This window comes from Lissotriton vulgaris, chromosome 8 (assembly GCF_964263255.1).
Source record: "Lissotriton vulgaris chromosome 8, aLisVul1.2, whole genome shotgun sequence".
Lineage (NCBI taxonomy): Eukaryota > Metazoa > Chordata > Amphibia > Caudata > Salamandridae > Lissotriton > Lissotriton vulgaris.
The window spans coordinates 1,524,429,119-1,524,445,973 of record NC_141696.1 but is presented as its reverse complement, the minus strand read 5'-3'; the positions used below and the strand labels follow the sequence as shown (position 1 = coordinate 1,524,445,973).

Here is a 16,855-nt window from a genome sequence, read left to right as displayed (position 1 = left end):
TGGCGCTGTATACCGCTGTGGAACCCTTCCAGGCATTCCCTGTGAGATGCCCCCTACTGGGCACCCCCAAGGTGAAGCCAGGCATCCCAGCGCTGTTGGGGCCGTTGTGGAGATTAAGCAAGCTATTGCCCAGAGTCACAGAGTGGGACCCATGATTAGAAGAGCCGCCGAGGCGAGAATTATCGAGTCCGTGGACATTGAGCCCAAGACCCACCGAGGCGGGAATTGAACCCTGGTCCAGGGCTAGACCTCTGCTTCAGAGTCTGCCGCTCTAACCACTGAGCCACACTTCTCCTTGCTGTCAGCATTATCTGTGAGGGAGCAGCGACTTACAGGATGGGTGCTGCCAGTCTATAGGAGTCAAAATGAAGAGGGCATAAGGAAAGGCACCAGGGAATGCGCATATTATATTACTGCATAGAACACTGACGGAGTCAATAGACGGGTGCCAGCTGCAGTTCAACATAACGGGGCCAATTCAAACAGGGACATTTACCATGTGTAAATTGGCTCATGTAAATTTAGTCGTGTAAATCTACTCCTGCACCTGGGTGTAAATCGAGACCTTTGAGCTATCCAGCATTCCAAGCATAGATTTACACTAAGGGCCTGATTTAGATCTTGGCGGATGGGTTAGTCCATTAGAATGGGGATGAATATCCCGTTAGCCGATATATAAATATAATAGGATGTAATGGGATTTATATTTCGGCAGGCAGGTTATCCGTCACCGTTGTGACAGAGTAACCCGTCCACCAAGATCAAAATCAGTCCCTAAAGTGTAGACTTGCATGTTTCCACTCCCACCAATCAGATGGTGCTATCTGGGGACTGAGTCACAAAATGCATTTCGTAGTACGTAAAGTAACACTAGAGTAATTCTACTTAAATACTACAAAATGCAATTCACAAATCTAAAGGAGCTATTCACAAACTGCATTCAGTAGTGTGTTTAGTGGAGAAGTGTGGCTCACTGGTTAGAGCGGAAGACCCTGATGCAGAGGTCTAGCCCGGGACCAGGGTTCAATTCCCCGCCTCGGCGGGTCTTGGGCTCAAAATTCCACGGACCTGATAATTCTCGCCTCGGTGCCTATTCCAATCATGGAGTCCCACTCTGCAACTCTGGGCAATAGCTTGCTTAATCTCCTCAAAGGCTCCCACAACGCTAAGGATGCCTGGCCTCCACCTTGGGGGTGCCCAGGAGTGGACGCCTCACAGGGAAAGCCAGGATGGGTTCACAGCGGTATTCGTACAAGCGCCTTGAGTCCCTTGCGGGTGAGTAGTGCGCTATACAAGTATCAATTTACAATTTTTACATTTTTAGTAGTATTAAAATAGTCCTACTCAGATACTAAAAAATGCGATTCACAAACCTACATGTGGAGGTCTCGCCCTCTCATGCCTTTTATGTGTAGAGAACCCCTGCCCAATTGGGGAGATGTCTACACATGTACCAATACATTATTGTAGTACATGTAGGCAGGACCAGGGCAGGGAGAGATAATGGGGAGCACATGTGACCTAATAGGAGGGGGTCAGTGGGGAATTAGGGGGGATTTAGGGAGGGTTAAGGAGGATAAAGGGTACAACATTTCTATTCACAAACTGCACTTCTGAAACTACTACCGACAAAAAGGTCCCAAAATAATAATAAAAGCACTCCAGCTCAGACCTGGAGTAAGTTCAGCTCAACCGATGGCCACTCATGAGTAGTGGAACTAACTCCCAACACGAGAATGAGGGCAAGGACTTAAAAAAACAGCCCACATAAGGTGATGCTAAATAAATAAGCAGAATTTGACTTTTGAAATATACATTTACACCCTACCCTACCATGGCTGGGGGACCAGTAAAGAGCTGTAAAACGTTCACGTCTGGGCTGCAGACCTGCTCAGGGGAGAAGTGGAGAACATCTGTTGAGAAAGCTGCTGAGAGAAAGGTGGAGATCTTTAAGAGGTTCAGATTTCTTCACTTGAGGACGGGAGAGAAGAGGAGGGGAGCTTTGAGAAACCCCTATCTGTTTCTAGGAGAATGGGGGAAGTTTTGGAGGGTCCTGTCTCTTCACAGGGCTGGTGAGAGAGTGGTGGAGAGCTTTTTAGAGGTCCCCATCTCTTCACTGTACTGCTAGGAAAGTGTTGGGGAGCTCTGAGAGGTCCCATCTCTTCAGAGTCTTGCTAGGAGAGTGGTGGAGAGCTTTAAGAGGTCCCATCTCTTCACAGTACTGCTAGGAGAGTGGAGAAGAAGTTTAGGCGGTCTCTATCTCTTCACAATACTGCTAGGAGAGTGATGGGGAGCTTTGAGAGGTCTCCATCTGTTCACAATGCTGCTAAGAGAGTGGAGGAGAAGTTTAGGAGGGTCCTGTCTCTTCGACGCGCTGGTGGGATAGTGGTGGAGAGTTTTAAGTGACCCCCCCATACTTTCACTTTAATACTAGAAGAGTGATGGGGAGATCAAAGAGCTCCCCATCTCTTCACAGTACTGCTAGGAAACTAGTGGGGAGCTCAATAGGTCCGCATCTGCTCATTTTACTGCTAGGAGAGTGGTGGGGAGCTTTAAGACGTCCCCATCTCTTCACAGTACTGCTAGGAGAGTGGTGAAGAGGTTTGAGAAAATTCAGCAGCTCAGGAGAGCATAGAGAGCTTCCGGAAGCTACATTAGTGATATGTAACTGACTTGCTACCCCCACAGAACACATCAACGAGTCGTGCAATGATTGGACCTGCAGAGAAACAACAGAGAATCTGGCTCGGGTGATGCAGTGTCACACGCACAATGTGGTAAGTGTCAGGTGAAACCCAGCAGGGCACAGTATTTCCTGCACATGCGCTGTTCAGCCATGAGCTCATTGACAGCAGTACGTGGCCCTACCACAGAGGGCTGAAGGAGAGGTACTTAAGGCACCAGAAGGGATTTCCACCTTTTCCAGCAAGGAGTTACCTAATATCATTGCGGATCTTCTATATAAAAAAACTCTCCTCTGTGACAATGAGGCATTTAGCCACTGTCTTTTTCTTGATGGCCCAATGCCAGGAAAGACTTCAAGCTTTCCTTGTGTTTCTTCGCATCTCAAGTGGTGGTGTCACTAACAGATCACTTTTAAGGTACCAATGTGAGAAAACACCCAGTTGTTACTTGTGTGTTTTCAGCTCTCATGTGGTGGTGTTATCAATGGATCTCTTATGATGTGCTCTACGCCTGGTAAGACCCGAGCGTTACTTTGATGTCTTTGTCTCTCATGTTGTGGAGTCGCTAATGGATCTCTTTGGATGTGCTCTACGCCTGGTAAGACCCGAGCATTACTTCGATGTCTTTGTCTCTCATGTTGTGGTGTCACTAATGGATCCCTTTCGATTTGCTCTAGGCCTGGTAAGACCCCAGCGTTACTTCGATGTCTTTGTCTCTCATGTTGTGGTGTCGCTCATGGATCTCTTTCGATGTGCTCTACGCCTGGTAAGACCCGAGTGTTACTTCGATGTCTTTGTCTCTCATGTTGTGGTGTCATTAATGGATCTCCTTCGATGTGCTCCATGCCTGGTAAGACCCGAGTGTTACTTCGATGTCTTTGTCTCTCATATTGTGGTGTCGCTCATGGATCTCTTTCGATGTGCTCTACGCCTGGTAAGACCCGAGTGTTACTTCGATGTCTTTGTCTCTCATGTTGTGGTGTCATTAATGGATCTCTTTCGATGTGCTCTACGCCTGGTAAGACCCGAGTGTTACTTCGATGTCTTTGTCTCTCATATTGTGGTGTCATTAATGGATCTCCTTCGATGTGCTCCATGCCTGGTAAGACCCGAGTGTTGCTTCGATGTCTTTGTCTCTCATGTTGTGGAGTCGCTAATGGATCTCTTTTGATGTGCTCTACGCCTGGTAAGACCCGTGCGTTACTTCGATGTCTTTGTCTCTCATGTTGTGGTGTCACTAATGGATCTGTTTTTATGTGCCTTATGCCACAAAGAACCCCATGCCTTCCTTGTGTTACTTCAATCTATACGTGGTGAGTGACTAAAAGATCTCGTTTCCCAGAGCCTATGCCAAGAAGGAGGTTAAACATTGTGCATCTTCATCTTTCATAAGGCAGTCCTCCTCATTGGCTAGGTTTGCAGTATAGAAATATCATATACCTCATGCATACAGTAGTGTTACTACTGGATTTCTTTTCACGTGTCCCATGCCTGGAGAGAACTCAAGATTTCCTTGTGTGTCTTCGTCTCTCATGTAGTGGTGTCACTAATGACTATCTTTTCATGTGCCCCATACCAGGAAGGACCTCAAGATTTCTTTGTGTTTCTTTGGCTTTCACATTTTGGTGTCACCAATGGGTCTCTTTTCACTTGCTCTACATCAGGAAGGACCTCAAGCTTTCTTTTTGTATCTTTGTCTCTCACGTGGTGGTGTCACCAATGGATATCTTTGCACGCGCCCTATGCCAGGAAGGACCTCAAGCTTTGCTGGTGCTTCTTTGTCTCTCGCGTGGTGGTGTCACCAATGGTTCTCTTTTCACGTATCATGTGTCAGGAAGGAACTCAAGCTTTGCTCGTGCTTCTTTGTCTCTCGCGTAATGGTCTCATCAATGGATCTATTTTCACGTGCCCTGCGCCAGGAAGGAACTCAGTATTTTCTGTGTTTCTTTGTCTCTCAGGTGGTTGTGTCACCAATGTCTCTCTTTTCATGTGCCCTACTTCAGGAAGGACCTCAAGCTTTCTTTGTGTTTCTTTGTCACTCATGTGGTGGTCTTACCAATGGCTCTCTTTTCACAAGCCCTATGCCAGGAAGGACCTCAAGCTTTCTTTGTGTTTCTTTGTCACTCATGTGGTGGTCTTACCAATGGCTCTCTTTTCACAAGCCCTATGCCAGGAAGGACCTCAAGCTTTCTTTGTGTTTCTTTGTCACTCATGTGGTGGTCTCACCAATGGCTCTCTTTTCATAAGCCCTAAGCCAGGAAGGACCTCACGCTTTCTTTCTGTTTCTTTGTCTCTCACGTGCAGGTGTCACCAATGGATCCCTTTTCAAGTGCTCTATGCCAGGAAGTACCTCAAGCTTTCTTGGTATTTCTTTGTCTCTCACGTAATGGTATCCCCAAAGGTTTTCTTTCCTCGTGCTCTATGCTGGGAAAGATCCATGTGTTACTTGGGTGTCTGTCTTTTATGTGGTGGTTTCATTGATGGAGCTCTTTTCATGTGGCTAGTGGAGGTATGTTGGTGTCACAAGCTGTACATGTGCGTCTCCGTTCCTCAAATGGTGAATGAAACTGAGGGATTCCCTTCTCAATTAGTCCACGCAAGGAAAGACCACAAGATTTACTTTTGTGTCTTCCTCTGCGATTAACAGCTCCTTTGCTGCACGAGGGCTTCTTCTGCACGAGGGCTTCTTCTGCACTAGGGCTTCTTCTGCACTAGGGCTTCTTCTGCACGAGGGCTTCTTCTGCACTAGGGCTTCTTCTGCACTAGGGCTTCTTCTGCACGAGGGCTTCTTCTGCACTAGGGCTTCTTCTGCACTAGGGCTTCTTCTGCACGAGGGCTTCTTCTGCACTAGGGCTTCTTCTGCACTAGGGCTTCTTCTGCACGAGGGCTTCTTCTGCACTAGGGCTTCTTCTGCACGAGGGCTTCTTCTGCACGAGGGCTTCTTCTGCACTAGGGCTTCTTCTGCACTAGGGCTTCTTCTGCACGAGGGCTTCTTCTGCACTAGGGCTTCTTCTGCACGAGGGCTTCTTCTGCACGAGGGCTTCTTCTGCACGAGGGCTTCTTCTGCACTAGGGCTTCTTCTGCACGAGGGCTTCTTCTGCACGAGGGCTTCTTCTGCATGAGGGCTTCTTCTGCACTAGGGCTTCTTCTGCACGAGGGCTTCTTCTGCACGAGGGCTTCTTCTGCACTAGGGCTTCTCCTGCTTGAGAGCTCCTGCTTGAGGGGATTGGGAGGTGGTTCACGGCCAGAGCTGCTGACTTTGGAGTGGTTAAACCAGGTTTGAATCTCTGCGTGGGCTCAAGAACCTGTGATGCTGGGCAAATCACTTAATGTCCCAGTGCCTAACAAATGAATGTGTCCTTATGTAGTGTAACTGGTGCTCATGTGAAATGCTCGAATACTTCAGGGTTGAGTTTGCGCTATATAAAAGTGGGAGAAAAACTTTTCCCACTAGAGTACTTATACCGCATAAGGGTTTCATATTCCAGCAGTTTCAGGTCCACCGTTTGACCTTTCAGGAAAGTGCGCCCCTTGGAGTGGTTCCCCTATACATCTTTGACTGAATTTGACTCTTGGCACCAGAGACCTAAAAGCAATACCCTCTGCATGTGCTCTGCCCCTACACATGGTCACAGTGGTTAATTATGAGTGTCATACAGGTTAGAGGTCCACTGTGAGTAGAAGGGTTGATTTACACCACTATGATGGAAAGAAATATGTATAAACAGAATTGAAACTAGGTTTGTATAAGTTTAAGCAGTTGCGATGCCTGAATACTAGAATAACATGAAGCCTTCATCTGAACCTAGAGCTCTGGGCTTGCTGAGACTTATGTATGACTGGAAAGTGCTAGGAATAACTGTGATACCAGAAACACTCTAGGGCTAAGCTGGCAGCCTCCTCTGAGGTGTGTTGATGCCTCAGGGAGAATTCAAGGGTGCATGACTTTCTAGAGACCTTCTGTCTGTGTGTAGGGCCAGGTGCCATGTAAAGGGAATTTATAGGCAATGGAGTCCCACTTGGCTCTTCTAGTTAGGTTATCCAGGCGGGGAGGAAATTGAGAGCAGAGTACGGATGAGAAGCCTCACAAGCAGTGCTGGATAATGACGCACCTCCTCCCCATGTCCTATGGGGCATAGACATTCTTCTCTTAAGGGAATAGCATGCAACTTCCCAGATTAAATAAGTCAATGCACTTAGAATTAAGGTTCCAGTGGGTACTGTCCCACTTGGGAGTATTGGAATCTGGCATATTGAGGGCCTGAAGAAAGCCGGTGACCTAATCAGTTGCAAGTAGGTTGAAACATGTTGACCATATTGATGTGAAGCATATATAACTTGTCCCTGTCACATAACACTGTTTTTTTAACCTTACCACATCCTAGTTTTCATAAATAACACTTCTCTGGGATATGTGATAATTTTATTTTCACTGCACTCTTCACAGATCCCGTCAAGTCTCCACATTCAGAGACTCTCTCTCTTCTGGTATAGGAGAGACCCGATGATGAAGCTACCAGCTACTAGTTCATCAGTGGAGATAATATACCACTGCTAGAAATTAGCTTTTGAGGTTCTCAATTTTCCAAGAGACTCAGGTTCTGTATAAAGTGAGGTTTCACTCCACTTGATATTTCTTCCTAGTTAGGTGCCACAATATCTAGTTGCGTTGCTATCTGGAAATCAGCACAAGACTGTAGGTTGTTGAAAACACCTTGAAACAAACAAGTAGAGAACAAGATTCTATTGTCACCTGCGGCCAAACAAAGGCACGCCGGCTCTGGAGGTGGGTCTCAAAGAGTCCATAAGACATAAAGAGCAAAACAGGGACTGCGTGGTTGTGATCCCAAGGAAGAGTAGAACCTTTGTGAACAACCCTTAAATTCAGTAGAACTGGAGTCGTGGCTGTTGCCGTAAGTGAAGGACAAAGAGACAGAGGGCGATTTTCTCTCTAGAAGCTGAGGCTGGAGATCCCACACCATGCTCTTGGAAGTTGAAGAGTAATGATATTATCCAACCAAAATCTTGAAAGAGGGACAATTATTGGTCATGACTGGGGAGTCGATGGGCAGACAAGCCTGCCTTCTCATGGCAGACGATAAACTGAGTCCCTTCATGACCACTCTGGAAAGATTTGATACATTGGTGGGGGCTAGACCATGCAGCCTGACACAGCCGGGATCGCCCAGCCTCTGTGGAAGTTGTTCCATTCGAGAACGGCACAGAGAATCCCATTGATTTTACATCAAACCGTGCTCACGTGCGTTTTGTGTCATTTTGGTCAACATTCTACATATCCTGATTATCTGGCATAATTTGTACTGTTTAAGGGCCTGATTTAGCTCTTGGTGAACGGGTTACTCTGTTGCAATAGTGATCGATATCCCATGTGCTAAAGTATAAATCCCGTTATACCCTATGGGATTTAATTTTGGTAGATGGGATATCCGTCACCGTTGTGACATAGTAAGCCATCCGCGAGATCTAAATCAAGTCTTAGTTTTGTTTTAATCCATATATGTTTTGTCTTTACACTAAGTGGTTTGGGAACTTTACTGTTTGGTTGGTACTCATTGTATCATAATGCTGATTTTGCCAAGGAAAAGCTTGACCCTTCCCAGCTTTCAGAGGTACACTCGAATTGTCTCTTTATAAACAAATTTACTGAGCAAGACACTGGATCATGAAGGTGGTGAGAGCCGCTCTATCCGAGTACTTCTCTGGTTTCTTAAAGAAATGTAAAAAGAATAAATGTAAATCCATATTTGTAAAGTGTGAACTAATCCCCCTTACGGGTCTCAAGGCGCTGGGGGCCGTCGTGGAAATTAAGTGAGCACATGGTGCTGAGCTGATCTGCCGCCGGAGCCGGGGATCGAACCGTGAACCCTGTGCCCTGAAAGTAGCTGCCCTGGCCGCTGCACCACACCTCTCCAGTTTAGTAAGGGACCAAAGTGTGAAGGCACCTACAGATGACCATGGGAAAGAAGGGGTTAGCAGAGGCCCATGGCAGTGTTTACCTCAAGAGAGAAATAAAGGACACATCATGCTACTCAGGAATGGTTTTGTACTTGTAAATCGGGGATGAGGAGCCTGTAACATGCTTGAGGGAGCGAATATTTATGGGAGTTGATGTATGTTCAGAGAGGTAGCCTGTTAAGAGCTGCATCCTGGTGCATTCTGTACAGCAAAGCTAGAACCTCACCCTACAGATCTATAGGGACAGTAAAACTGGACATCTTGTGATTTCCAGCTACAGTAAGCAGAGTCTCCCTCCATCAGGAACATGAAAATGGACACCTGGCACCGGAGCTATGAAGGCCTCCTTCTAAAATGGAGTATGGCTATGTCCCTTTAACACATAGACTAACAAAGCATAACCTCACATGGTAGGTTCAGCAACAGATCATCAAATAGAGACAGCTACTTCCTGATGCTCACACCGAACACTGGATCGATTCCACCAAGATGCCTTACGATGACCAACATTGACCCAATGCCTGTATATTTACCTGCAGGTTGAACAGTAACGTTGAAGTTCCCAGACCTCTTTTTGCTGATCCTGTACAGACTTTCTGCAGGGCTCCTCATCCACTCCTCCACTCGACAGAAGTATACGCCACTGTCGGACGCCTCCGGCCTCATCATAGTGAGCTGGTACCACATCTCAGATGGCCTCTCAAACCTCAGCTTGCCATCCCTTTTCTTGTCGCTCTCATGGTTACTGGTGCGGCCGAACTGGAAGACCAAATCCTGCCCAACTCTGAAGACCAGCTCCTCCGCTGTGCCAGAGACTTTCCACCAGGCCACGGAAAAGATAGAAGAGGGGCTGGACCTTGAGGTGATCTCACATGGTAAAATGAGGCTGCTGTGGTCTTCTTCTGGCAGGAGAAGAGCCAGCTCAGTGGTGTTTATCCGCAGATTATCGGCTACATAGAAAGAGAAAACGTGTCACAAGTTTATCTTATAAACATAAGTTTTACAATAACAACTCGCTCATTTATCCATGAAAGAACCACACTAAGGTGAATGAATACATTACATGGATGAACTAAAGGGGTTATAACCTTGAATGTTACAATTAAGTAACCCTGATGGGAAGAAAGCATGAGTGAGAGAGAAAATGCAATGCAGCAGTGGTTGCTAATTGCCACCAAAGACAGGAGATCAACAAGGGCCTCCGTTATTAAACAAGCATTTCAATCAAACTCCTCAGCAGTGTTTTGATTTAATTGAAAACAAATAGCTCCCAGAAATCCTGAGTGTCATCTATCCTGTGAGAATGCCCACAAGCCCCCTGGAGCCCACTGATGCCAGGTGAATTTCATTGTCCTAGTAGGGAACACATGCGTATTGCTAGGTGGAAACAACCAGTTTTACTGCACATCAGTGAGGAAGGAGTACTGCCATCTCTCAAATTAGGAATTGTAACCTTCCTCTTACTCAGCTTCACTGATGCAGGTGACCACCTAGTTCTTTGGCATTTAATGAATGCTCATGACAGGCCGATGCAGGTTTGAGGTGCAGGGTGTATTGAATAGTGATGTAAGCGTAATGTTGCTGGATGGGGACCACCAATCACCCAAGATCCCTGTCTGTGCTTGAGGGAGAGTGTTGTTGAAGCTATGCGGACACCATAGGGCACTATATTGCAAGTTCCATTGAATTGCTATGCCAGTTTAAAAAAAAAGAAATATTGGTGGTTGCCACCTAATAACACTGTTACCCTTGGCTCAGAGCCTGTCTGTCAGTTTTGACCATGACCCGGCTGAATGCAGATGGGAAGTCTGTCATGCCGACATCCTTCAAAGAGGAGGCAATTCAAACAGACAACTCCAACTACTTCTTTCTCTTTCCAATATCACCCTTCTCGGTGACTTTAATTTCCATCGGGAAAACATGAGTTCTAGAGACACCCTCTCCCTGGTGGAATCTCTCGACTCATGCGGCCTTATACAGCTTGTGGCTAGCCCTACCCATCTAGCGGGCCACACGCTTGACAAAGTTTTCTCCAACGACTCTAGACTTAAGGCAGGCACCCCTATCCCGCTGGCATGGTCCGATCATATGGCCGTCCCTTTGGAGTATAAATACCATCATACCGCCCCTTCCCTCTCGGACACTAGGAAATGGGAACTCAGAAGAAATCTTAAGGTAATTTATAATGAAACCCTCTTCCCATTTATGAATAGACTTAGGTCCACTAAAATGAGGGATACCAATTCCGCCGCTCTTGAATTGTCAAACACCATCTCTGGGGCTTTGGACATTCTGGCCCCAGCCAAGTTGCACTACTCGGCTAGGAAGAGCCCCTCGGCCCCCTGGTTTTCAGATAATCTCAGGCTGATGAGGCAGGGATGTTGAAAACAGGAGAGGCTCTGGCGGACCCGTCTTGTTCCCAAGGAGAAGGATCAACACAAACTTCTCCTAAAAGAATATAAATTAGCTATTATTGAGGGAAAGAGGGCCCATTTTGCTAACTTGACTGCCTCCCTTAACTCACCTAGAGATCTTTTTAAGATCATAGACTCCCTTTCCGCCCCATAGTGGAAACTCAGGAGTTGTGTGATAACATTTCCTCATTTTTCCATTCTAAAATTGTAGGTATCTATGACACTCTTGAATCTCTCAACTTGGAACTTGGTTCTCTCCCCGCCTCTGCCCCCCTTACTATGGAGTGCCAGGTGGATGGGCCTTCTGCCAGTCTCCTGAATTTCCCTCTTCTCACCCCGCTACGGATTAACCAGCTTCTCGACCATATCAAATCTGGCTCCTCCCTGGACTCATGTCCGCTTAAGGTCCTGAAGGCCTGTAGGGAAGTAGTTATTCCTCCGCTTCTGGAGGTGATGAATTCTGCAATCACAGAGGGTATCTTCCCTCTCTCATGGAAGATGGTGGTTGTCAAACCCTCCTGAAGAAGACTACTTTGGATCCAGGGGTTTTGAAAAATTTTAGGCAGATCTCTCTTTTACCTGCCCTTGCAAAAATCCTTGAGCTACATCTCAATAACCACCGTAGTTCTTTCTTGGATGATTCCACTCTCTTAGATGTGTCACAACATGGCTTCAGAAGATCCCACAGTACTGAATCTGCCCTTACTGTGGTCATTAACAACATCCGCTCGAAAGTCGACAAGGGCCATACTACTCTTTTGGTCCTGTTGGACCCTACAGCAGCCTTCGATACCCTATCTCCCTCCATTCTGGTCACTCGTCTTAGGGAGATAGGAGTCGGAGGTCCGGCTCTGAGCCTCCTGGCCTCTTTTCTCAACCAAAGAGAACAAAGGGTAAAGCTGGGTGGTTTCCTCTCCTCCCCTAAACCTGTACAGTGTGGGGTCCCTCAGGGCTCCTCGTTGAGCCCTACCCTTTTTAATATCTATGTGGCCCCACTGGCCAGGGTGGTGAGATCTTTTGGGCTGGAGATGTTGTTGTATGCCGACGACACCCAAATTATGGTCTCTCTAACACAATCTGTGAGTGACTCTGCCCTGAACTTCAGGAATTGTATGGAGGCGGTTTCACAATAGATGATTCAGAACTTTTTGAAGGTGAATGGGGAGAAGACAGAGGTTCTTATCTTTGGGGGCAACCAGGACATCTGGTCAAGTGACTGGTGGCCTGCCTCCCTTGGGGACTGTCCTACACCCTCTCAATTTGCCAAAAATCTGGGGGTTCTGATAGATACCTCATTTTCTTTTGACTGTTAGGTCAGCAGGACTGTTCTACCTGCTGCGGTATCATCCGGATCCTCCAAAAGATCGGTCACTATGCCCGGAAGCAGGCCGCTGTGGCACTTGTCTCTTCAAGACTGGACTACGGCAATGCACTGTATGTGGGTATTAATAAGAGCCATATCCACCGCTTGCAGATAGTACAGAATGCGGCGGCTAAGATGGTTCTCAATCTTCCCCGGCTTTCTTCAGCCTCATGGCTGGAAGAAACCTGCATTGGCTGCCCATCCAGGCTAGGATCTCCTTTAAGATCCTTTGCCTTGCTCATGGGGCTGTGTACGGTACAGGCCCAGAGGGTATCAGGTCCCTTCTCCATCCCTATACCCCCAGCAGAGTCCTTCGCTCATCCAATAAAATCCTTCTCATGGTTCCCAGATTTACAAAAGCGACACGGGGAGGTAGAGCTTTTTCAACCTTAGCCCCTAGGCTGTGGAACTCGCTTCCCTCTGAACTTGCTGGGCAACCCTTTACTGTGCTCTTCCGTAAAGCATTAAAAACGTGGTTCTTTGCTAAGGCCTATCCGTAATAGTGTACTGGTGAGAATTGCAGTCCAAAAGACCTCCCTGGCACCTTGATGCCCTTGGGATAAGTTGCGCTGTATAAATCTTCTTTCATTCATTCATTCTTCTCAAACACTTCCCTGGTGCTGTGCCACGTTCTTCATGTAGCCTTGAAACAAAGAAGGGTTTGGCTTGAGCGCAGTAAGGCTACGCCTACAAGACTATGAAAACAAAACAACTGCCAGTACTGCTCGTGTTATTTTATCGAAGACACAAGGAGCTGAGTGTACCTTTCACAACTCCGTGGACCAAACATTCAGTCTACACCTAATGTTTGTATAAAGAAATTTATTATCTACTTCCAAAATTATCAATTTCAAAAGGCTTTTTTTAAAAATTTTGTATATATCAACAGAGAATTGGTTTTCAAGAATCAAACACAAAAATTGGGAAAGAAATGTTCAATATTTACAATCTAAAGTGAACCATGGGAAAGGAGTGTGGGTGATGCGGGGGTTGACAATACACAACAGAAAATGTCCAATACGATTCACTCAAATTCACAAGCTTGGCATTCATACTACAGTCATTCTACATGAAAAAACTTGGACAAGTGAGGGAATGTGATTGGGTTATGTACAAGGGAAAAGGATTAACAATGAGGGGAACCTCTATACTGACCTATATTTCTTTACATCTGAGCATTAAAGTCTCTACAAGGTTACAATTATGATGCTGCATAAGAACAAGAGATAATTCATTCAGACATGGAATGTATATTTGATTTCTTTCATTTATTTTATATCTTTTGCATAACAAATTATTTTTTTCTTCATTTTCTAGTGATCATTTTATCAAAGTTACAAAACAGTGACATGGTAACATATGTATATATAATTAAAAAATGCATGGTTGGATCATGTCTAAACACAAACCCCTAAGCAATACACATAAAATAACTTTCACTCATACCTTCATTCATACAAATTCAAACTTTCATACCCATTATTCTAACACTACTGACAATAACACAAAACAGTGAAAAAAAGTGAACAACATGTATCGTGTCCTTCGATAGACTCCTCAGAATATGGCTAGACCCCGTTATCTTATTTCTTCCTTTTTGTTTTAAGGGTTAGCAGTTTTTAGTGCTCCTTTCCTTTCCTTCTCCAGATTTTGATTTCTGATTTAAACTGAGGGTGTCTGATGCGTACGGCCTACGTACGTTTCGGTGATGTGCTTAGTTTGCTTCACCTTCTTCAGGGCCAACATGTAAATGGACAACAGACAGGTGCATACATACAGTTAAAACCAGGGGGTTTTCATTATCTGCAATGAGAACATATATACCATGATTAAATTATGAGCATCCTGAATTCAGATAAATGTTTCAAAGGTTTAATAAAACTGTTTTGTGCTATGGTTCAACCTGTGACCAGATCAAAGTTAAAAATTAGTCGGATGTGGTAGGAATACTGAATAGTTTAGTACCTTGTTACCCAAGCTGAAAAGGAAAGTTGTGTGAGAAAGTAGTTTAGTAAAGCCTTATACCTCCCAAAAGAATAAGAAAGCAGATTAGGTGACACCTGGTGTGTGGACACATGCATGACAAGTATGTGTCATCTACAACTAGGTTGAGGAGTTACTTATATCACCTGTGTCTGCGTTGACACTATTAGGACCCTTTTAGGAAAATAGATTTTATGGACAGTCGTGTCTCTGTGAGGGTAGCTTCCTGTAGATAGGGATACAAAAATGAAGCCTCTTAATTTTCTATGCTATTTTTTAGAGACGTTTCTTTATATAAGTTTGTTTGTGACTGCATATTACCGAAGAGTTTTGGATCCTCCAGATGTATCTGCGGTTAGGATTAAGGGCTATAATGTGAGTTCTCTGGGCCTATGTTATCGGTCATTATTTCTTTGGGACCTAAAACAAAGCAAAACAACGCGGGTCACAGATTTGTAATGGATACCAAGGTATGTTCATAGTTTGGGAGATGACAAGAATAAGAAACGCCTCGGCATATGACCTATCGGGCATATATGTCTTATTTGTGGGGGTAACACAGTGTTTTCTGTGTTCATAATTTTTGTGTTGCTGATCTTTCGGGCTCTGAGTGGTAGCTAAACTCTGTCTCTTTTTACTGTCCTGTACTAAGGTGCGTTCTGCTATTCATATTGACTAAGAGGCGCAAGATATGAACAGTGAGATATTAACTTCTAGCAGACTGATGTTATGTTAAATGATGACCCTCTGTGTGCAGTATTTGGTTGTGTTAATATTCTTAACTGTGTACTGCCTGTCCTCGAATTTGCCATTAGTACTAGTTGCAGTGTGATTGCTTCTGCTTGTGACAGAAATGATATCTGTTCACTTTTATATAGGAATGCTACACTGTAAACTTAATGATTAAAATTTCTGCGCCGAGATGAGATGGGGGCTCTCACTGTCAGATTGAAAGTGCCCTATTACACCACTAAGTGGATACTAAAACTATACAAACACACAAGGTTACATCACCATTGAAGTTATACACAGTACCTACAACAGCACGTATAACTAGAGCAGACCGAGGCATTATTGGCAACGAGCGCCATGTTGTAGTCTCTCAACATAGTCACATCTCAGTCCTTTCTTTGTGCTCACCACTGCACTTTCGGTTTGCTCTGGCTGAGTCCCCTTTCTATCATCATCTCAAGAACAGGTTTAACGTTATCGCGGGTTATAGCGCAGCTGTTACCAATTCCCCATTGAGAGCGCTATATAAGCGTCACACTCACTACGGCCGAATGTCAGTGGCAGTGACATCGGCCGGAGGCGCCCATGGATGCGAGTAGATTTCTCTGCATATAGGTAAGCACTCTTCACGGCATGTTCCCTTTATTGGTTTAAATCCCTCAATGTTGGGCCAATAGTAAAAGTTGCAGCCAGCGCACTTGCTCTTCATCTGATAAATGTAGTGGGCTGCCAGCTAGGGAATGACCTAATACTCTTTGTCCGTAGTAAGTACGTCCTCGCAGTCAGGGAAAGCACTAATCCCAGGAATATTACATAACTCTCTTCCCTCACTGCATGTTTCCCTTAATAGTTTCAATTCCCAGACGCTCGGTTTTAATTGAAAGTTGCAGCCAGCGCACTTGCTATTCACCTTGCAAACGTAACAGAAGGCCAACTAGTGTATTATTTAACACTCCTTATCCGCAGTTGGCACGTCCTTACAGACAGTAAGAGCCTCTATCCCAGTAATATCACTAGATGCACACATTAGGATAAACACGCAGTATCAGCACACAATAGCGCCCGAGGATGCGAAAGATTTGTCAGTGCTTAGGAAAATGTTTTCCGTGCAGCACTTTCTCCTTATAGGCTCGAACTCCCCTTGCTCTGCTATGTCTAAGGGTTGGAATTAATGCATTGGAATTTGTTTATACAATCATAGCGAGCCAAAAATTAGAAAACTACCAGACTGCAGCCCTCCCGAGTAAGCACTTTCAATCAGACAGAGAGAGCCCCCATCTCATCTCGGCGCAGAAATTTTAATCATTAAGTTTACAGTGTAGCATTCCTATATAAAAGTGAACAGATATCATTTCTGTCACAAGCAGAAGCAATCACACTGCAACTAGTACTAATGGCAAATTCGAGGACAGGCAGTACACAGCTAAGAATATTAACACAACCAAATACTGCGCACAGAGGGTCATCATTTAACATAACATCAGTCTGCTAGAAGTTAATATCTCACTGTTCATATCTTGCGCCTCTTAGTCAATATGAATAGCAGAACGCACCTTAGTACAGGACAGTAAAAAGAGACAGAGTTTAGCTACCACTCAGAGCCCGAAAGATCAGCAACACAAAAATTATGAACACAGAAAACACTGTGTTACCCCCACAAATAAGACATATATGCCCGATAGGTCATATGCCGAGGCGTTTCT

At 45.3% G+C, this 16,855-nt stretch overlaps 1 protein-coding gene and 1 long non-coding RNA gene across 3 annotated transcripts in view; both read right to left on the bottom strand.

Moving 5' to 3' along the window:
- The window catches only part of LOC147699082 (immunoglobulin superfamily member 3-like), a 138,940-nt gene that overhangs the window by 2,001 nt on the left and 120,084 nt on the right, over nucleotides 1-16,855 (bottom strand). For both annotated transcript variants that reach the window (XR_015299394.1, XM_086935652.1), the window contains exon 9: nucleotides 9,194-9,610. Coding sequence is in view for 1 of the 2 variants with exons in the window: in XM_086935652.1 (XP_086791778.1) it covers nucleotides 9,194-9,610 (417 nt within the window). In the remaining variant the exon portion in view is untranslated. The remainder of the gene's footprint in view (nucleotides 1-9,193; nucleotides 9,611-16,855) is intronic.
- Nucleotides 14,109-14,765, bottom strand: LOC147699084 (uncharacterized). The gene is made up of 3 exons (XR_015299396.1): nucleotides 14,742-14,765; nucleotides 14,567-14,646; nucleotides 14,109-14,240 (listed from the first exon to the last, which is right to left on the bottom strand). It is a non-coding gene; the product is annotated as an uncharacterized LOC147699084 (long non-coding RNA).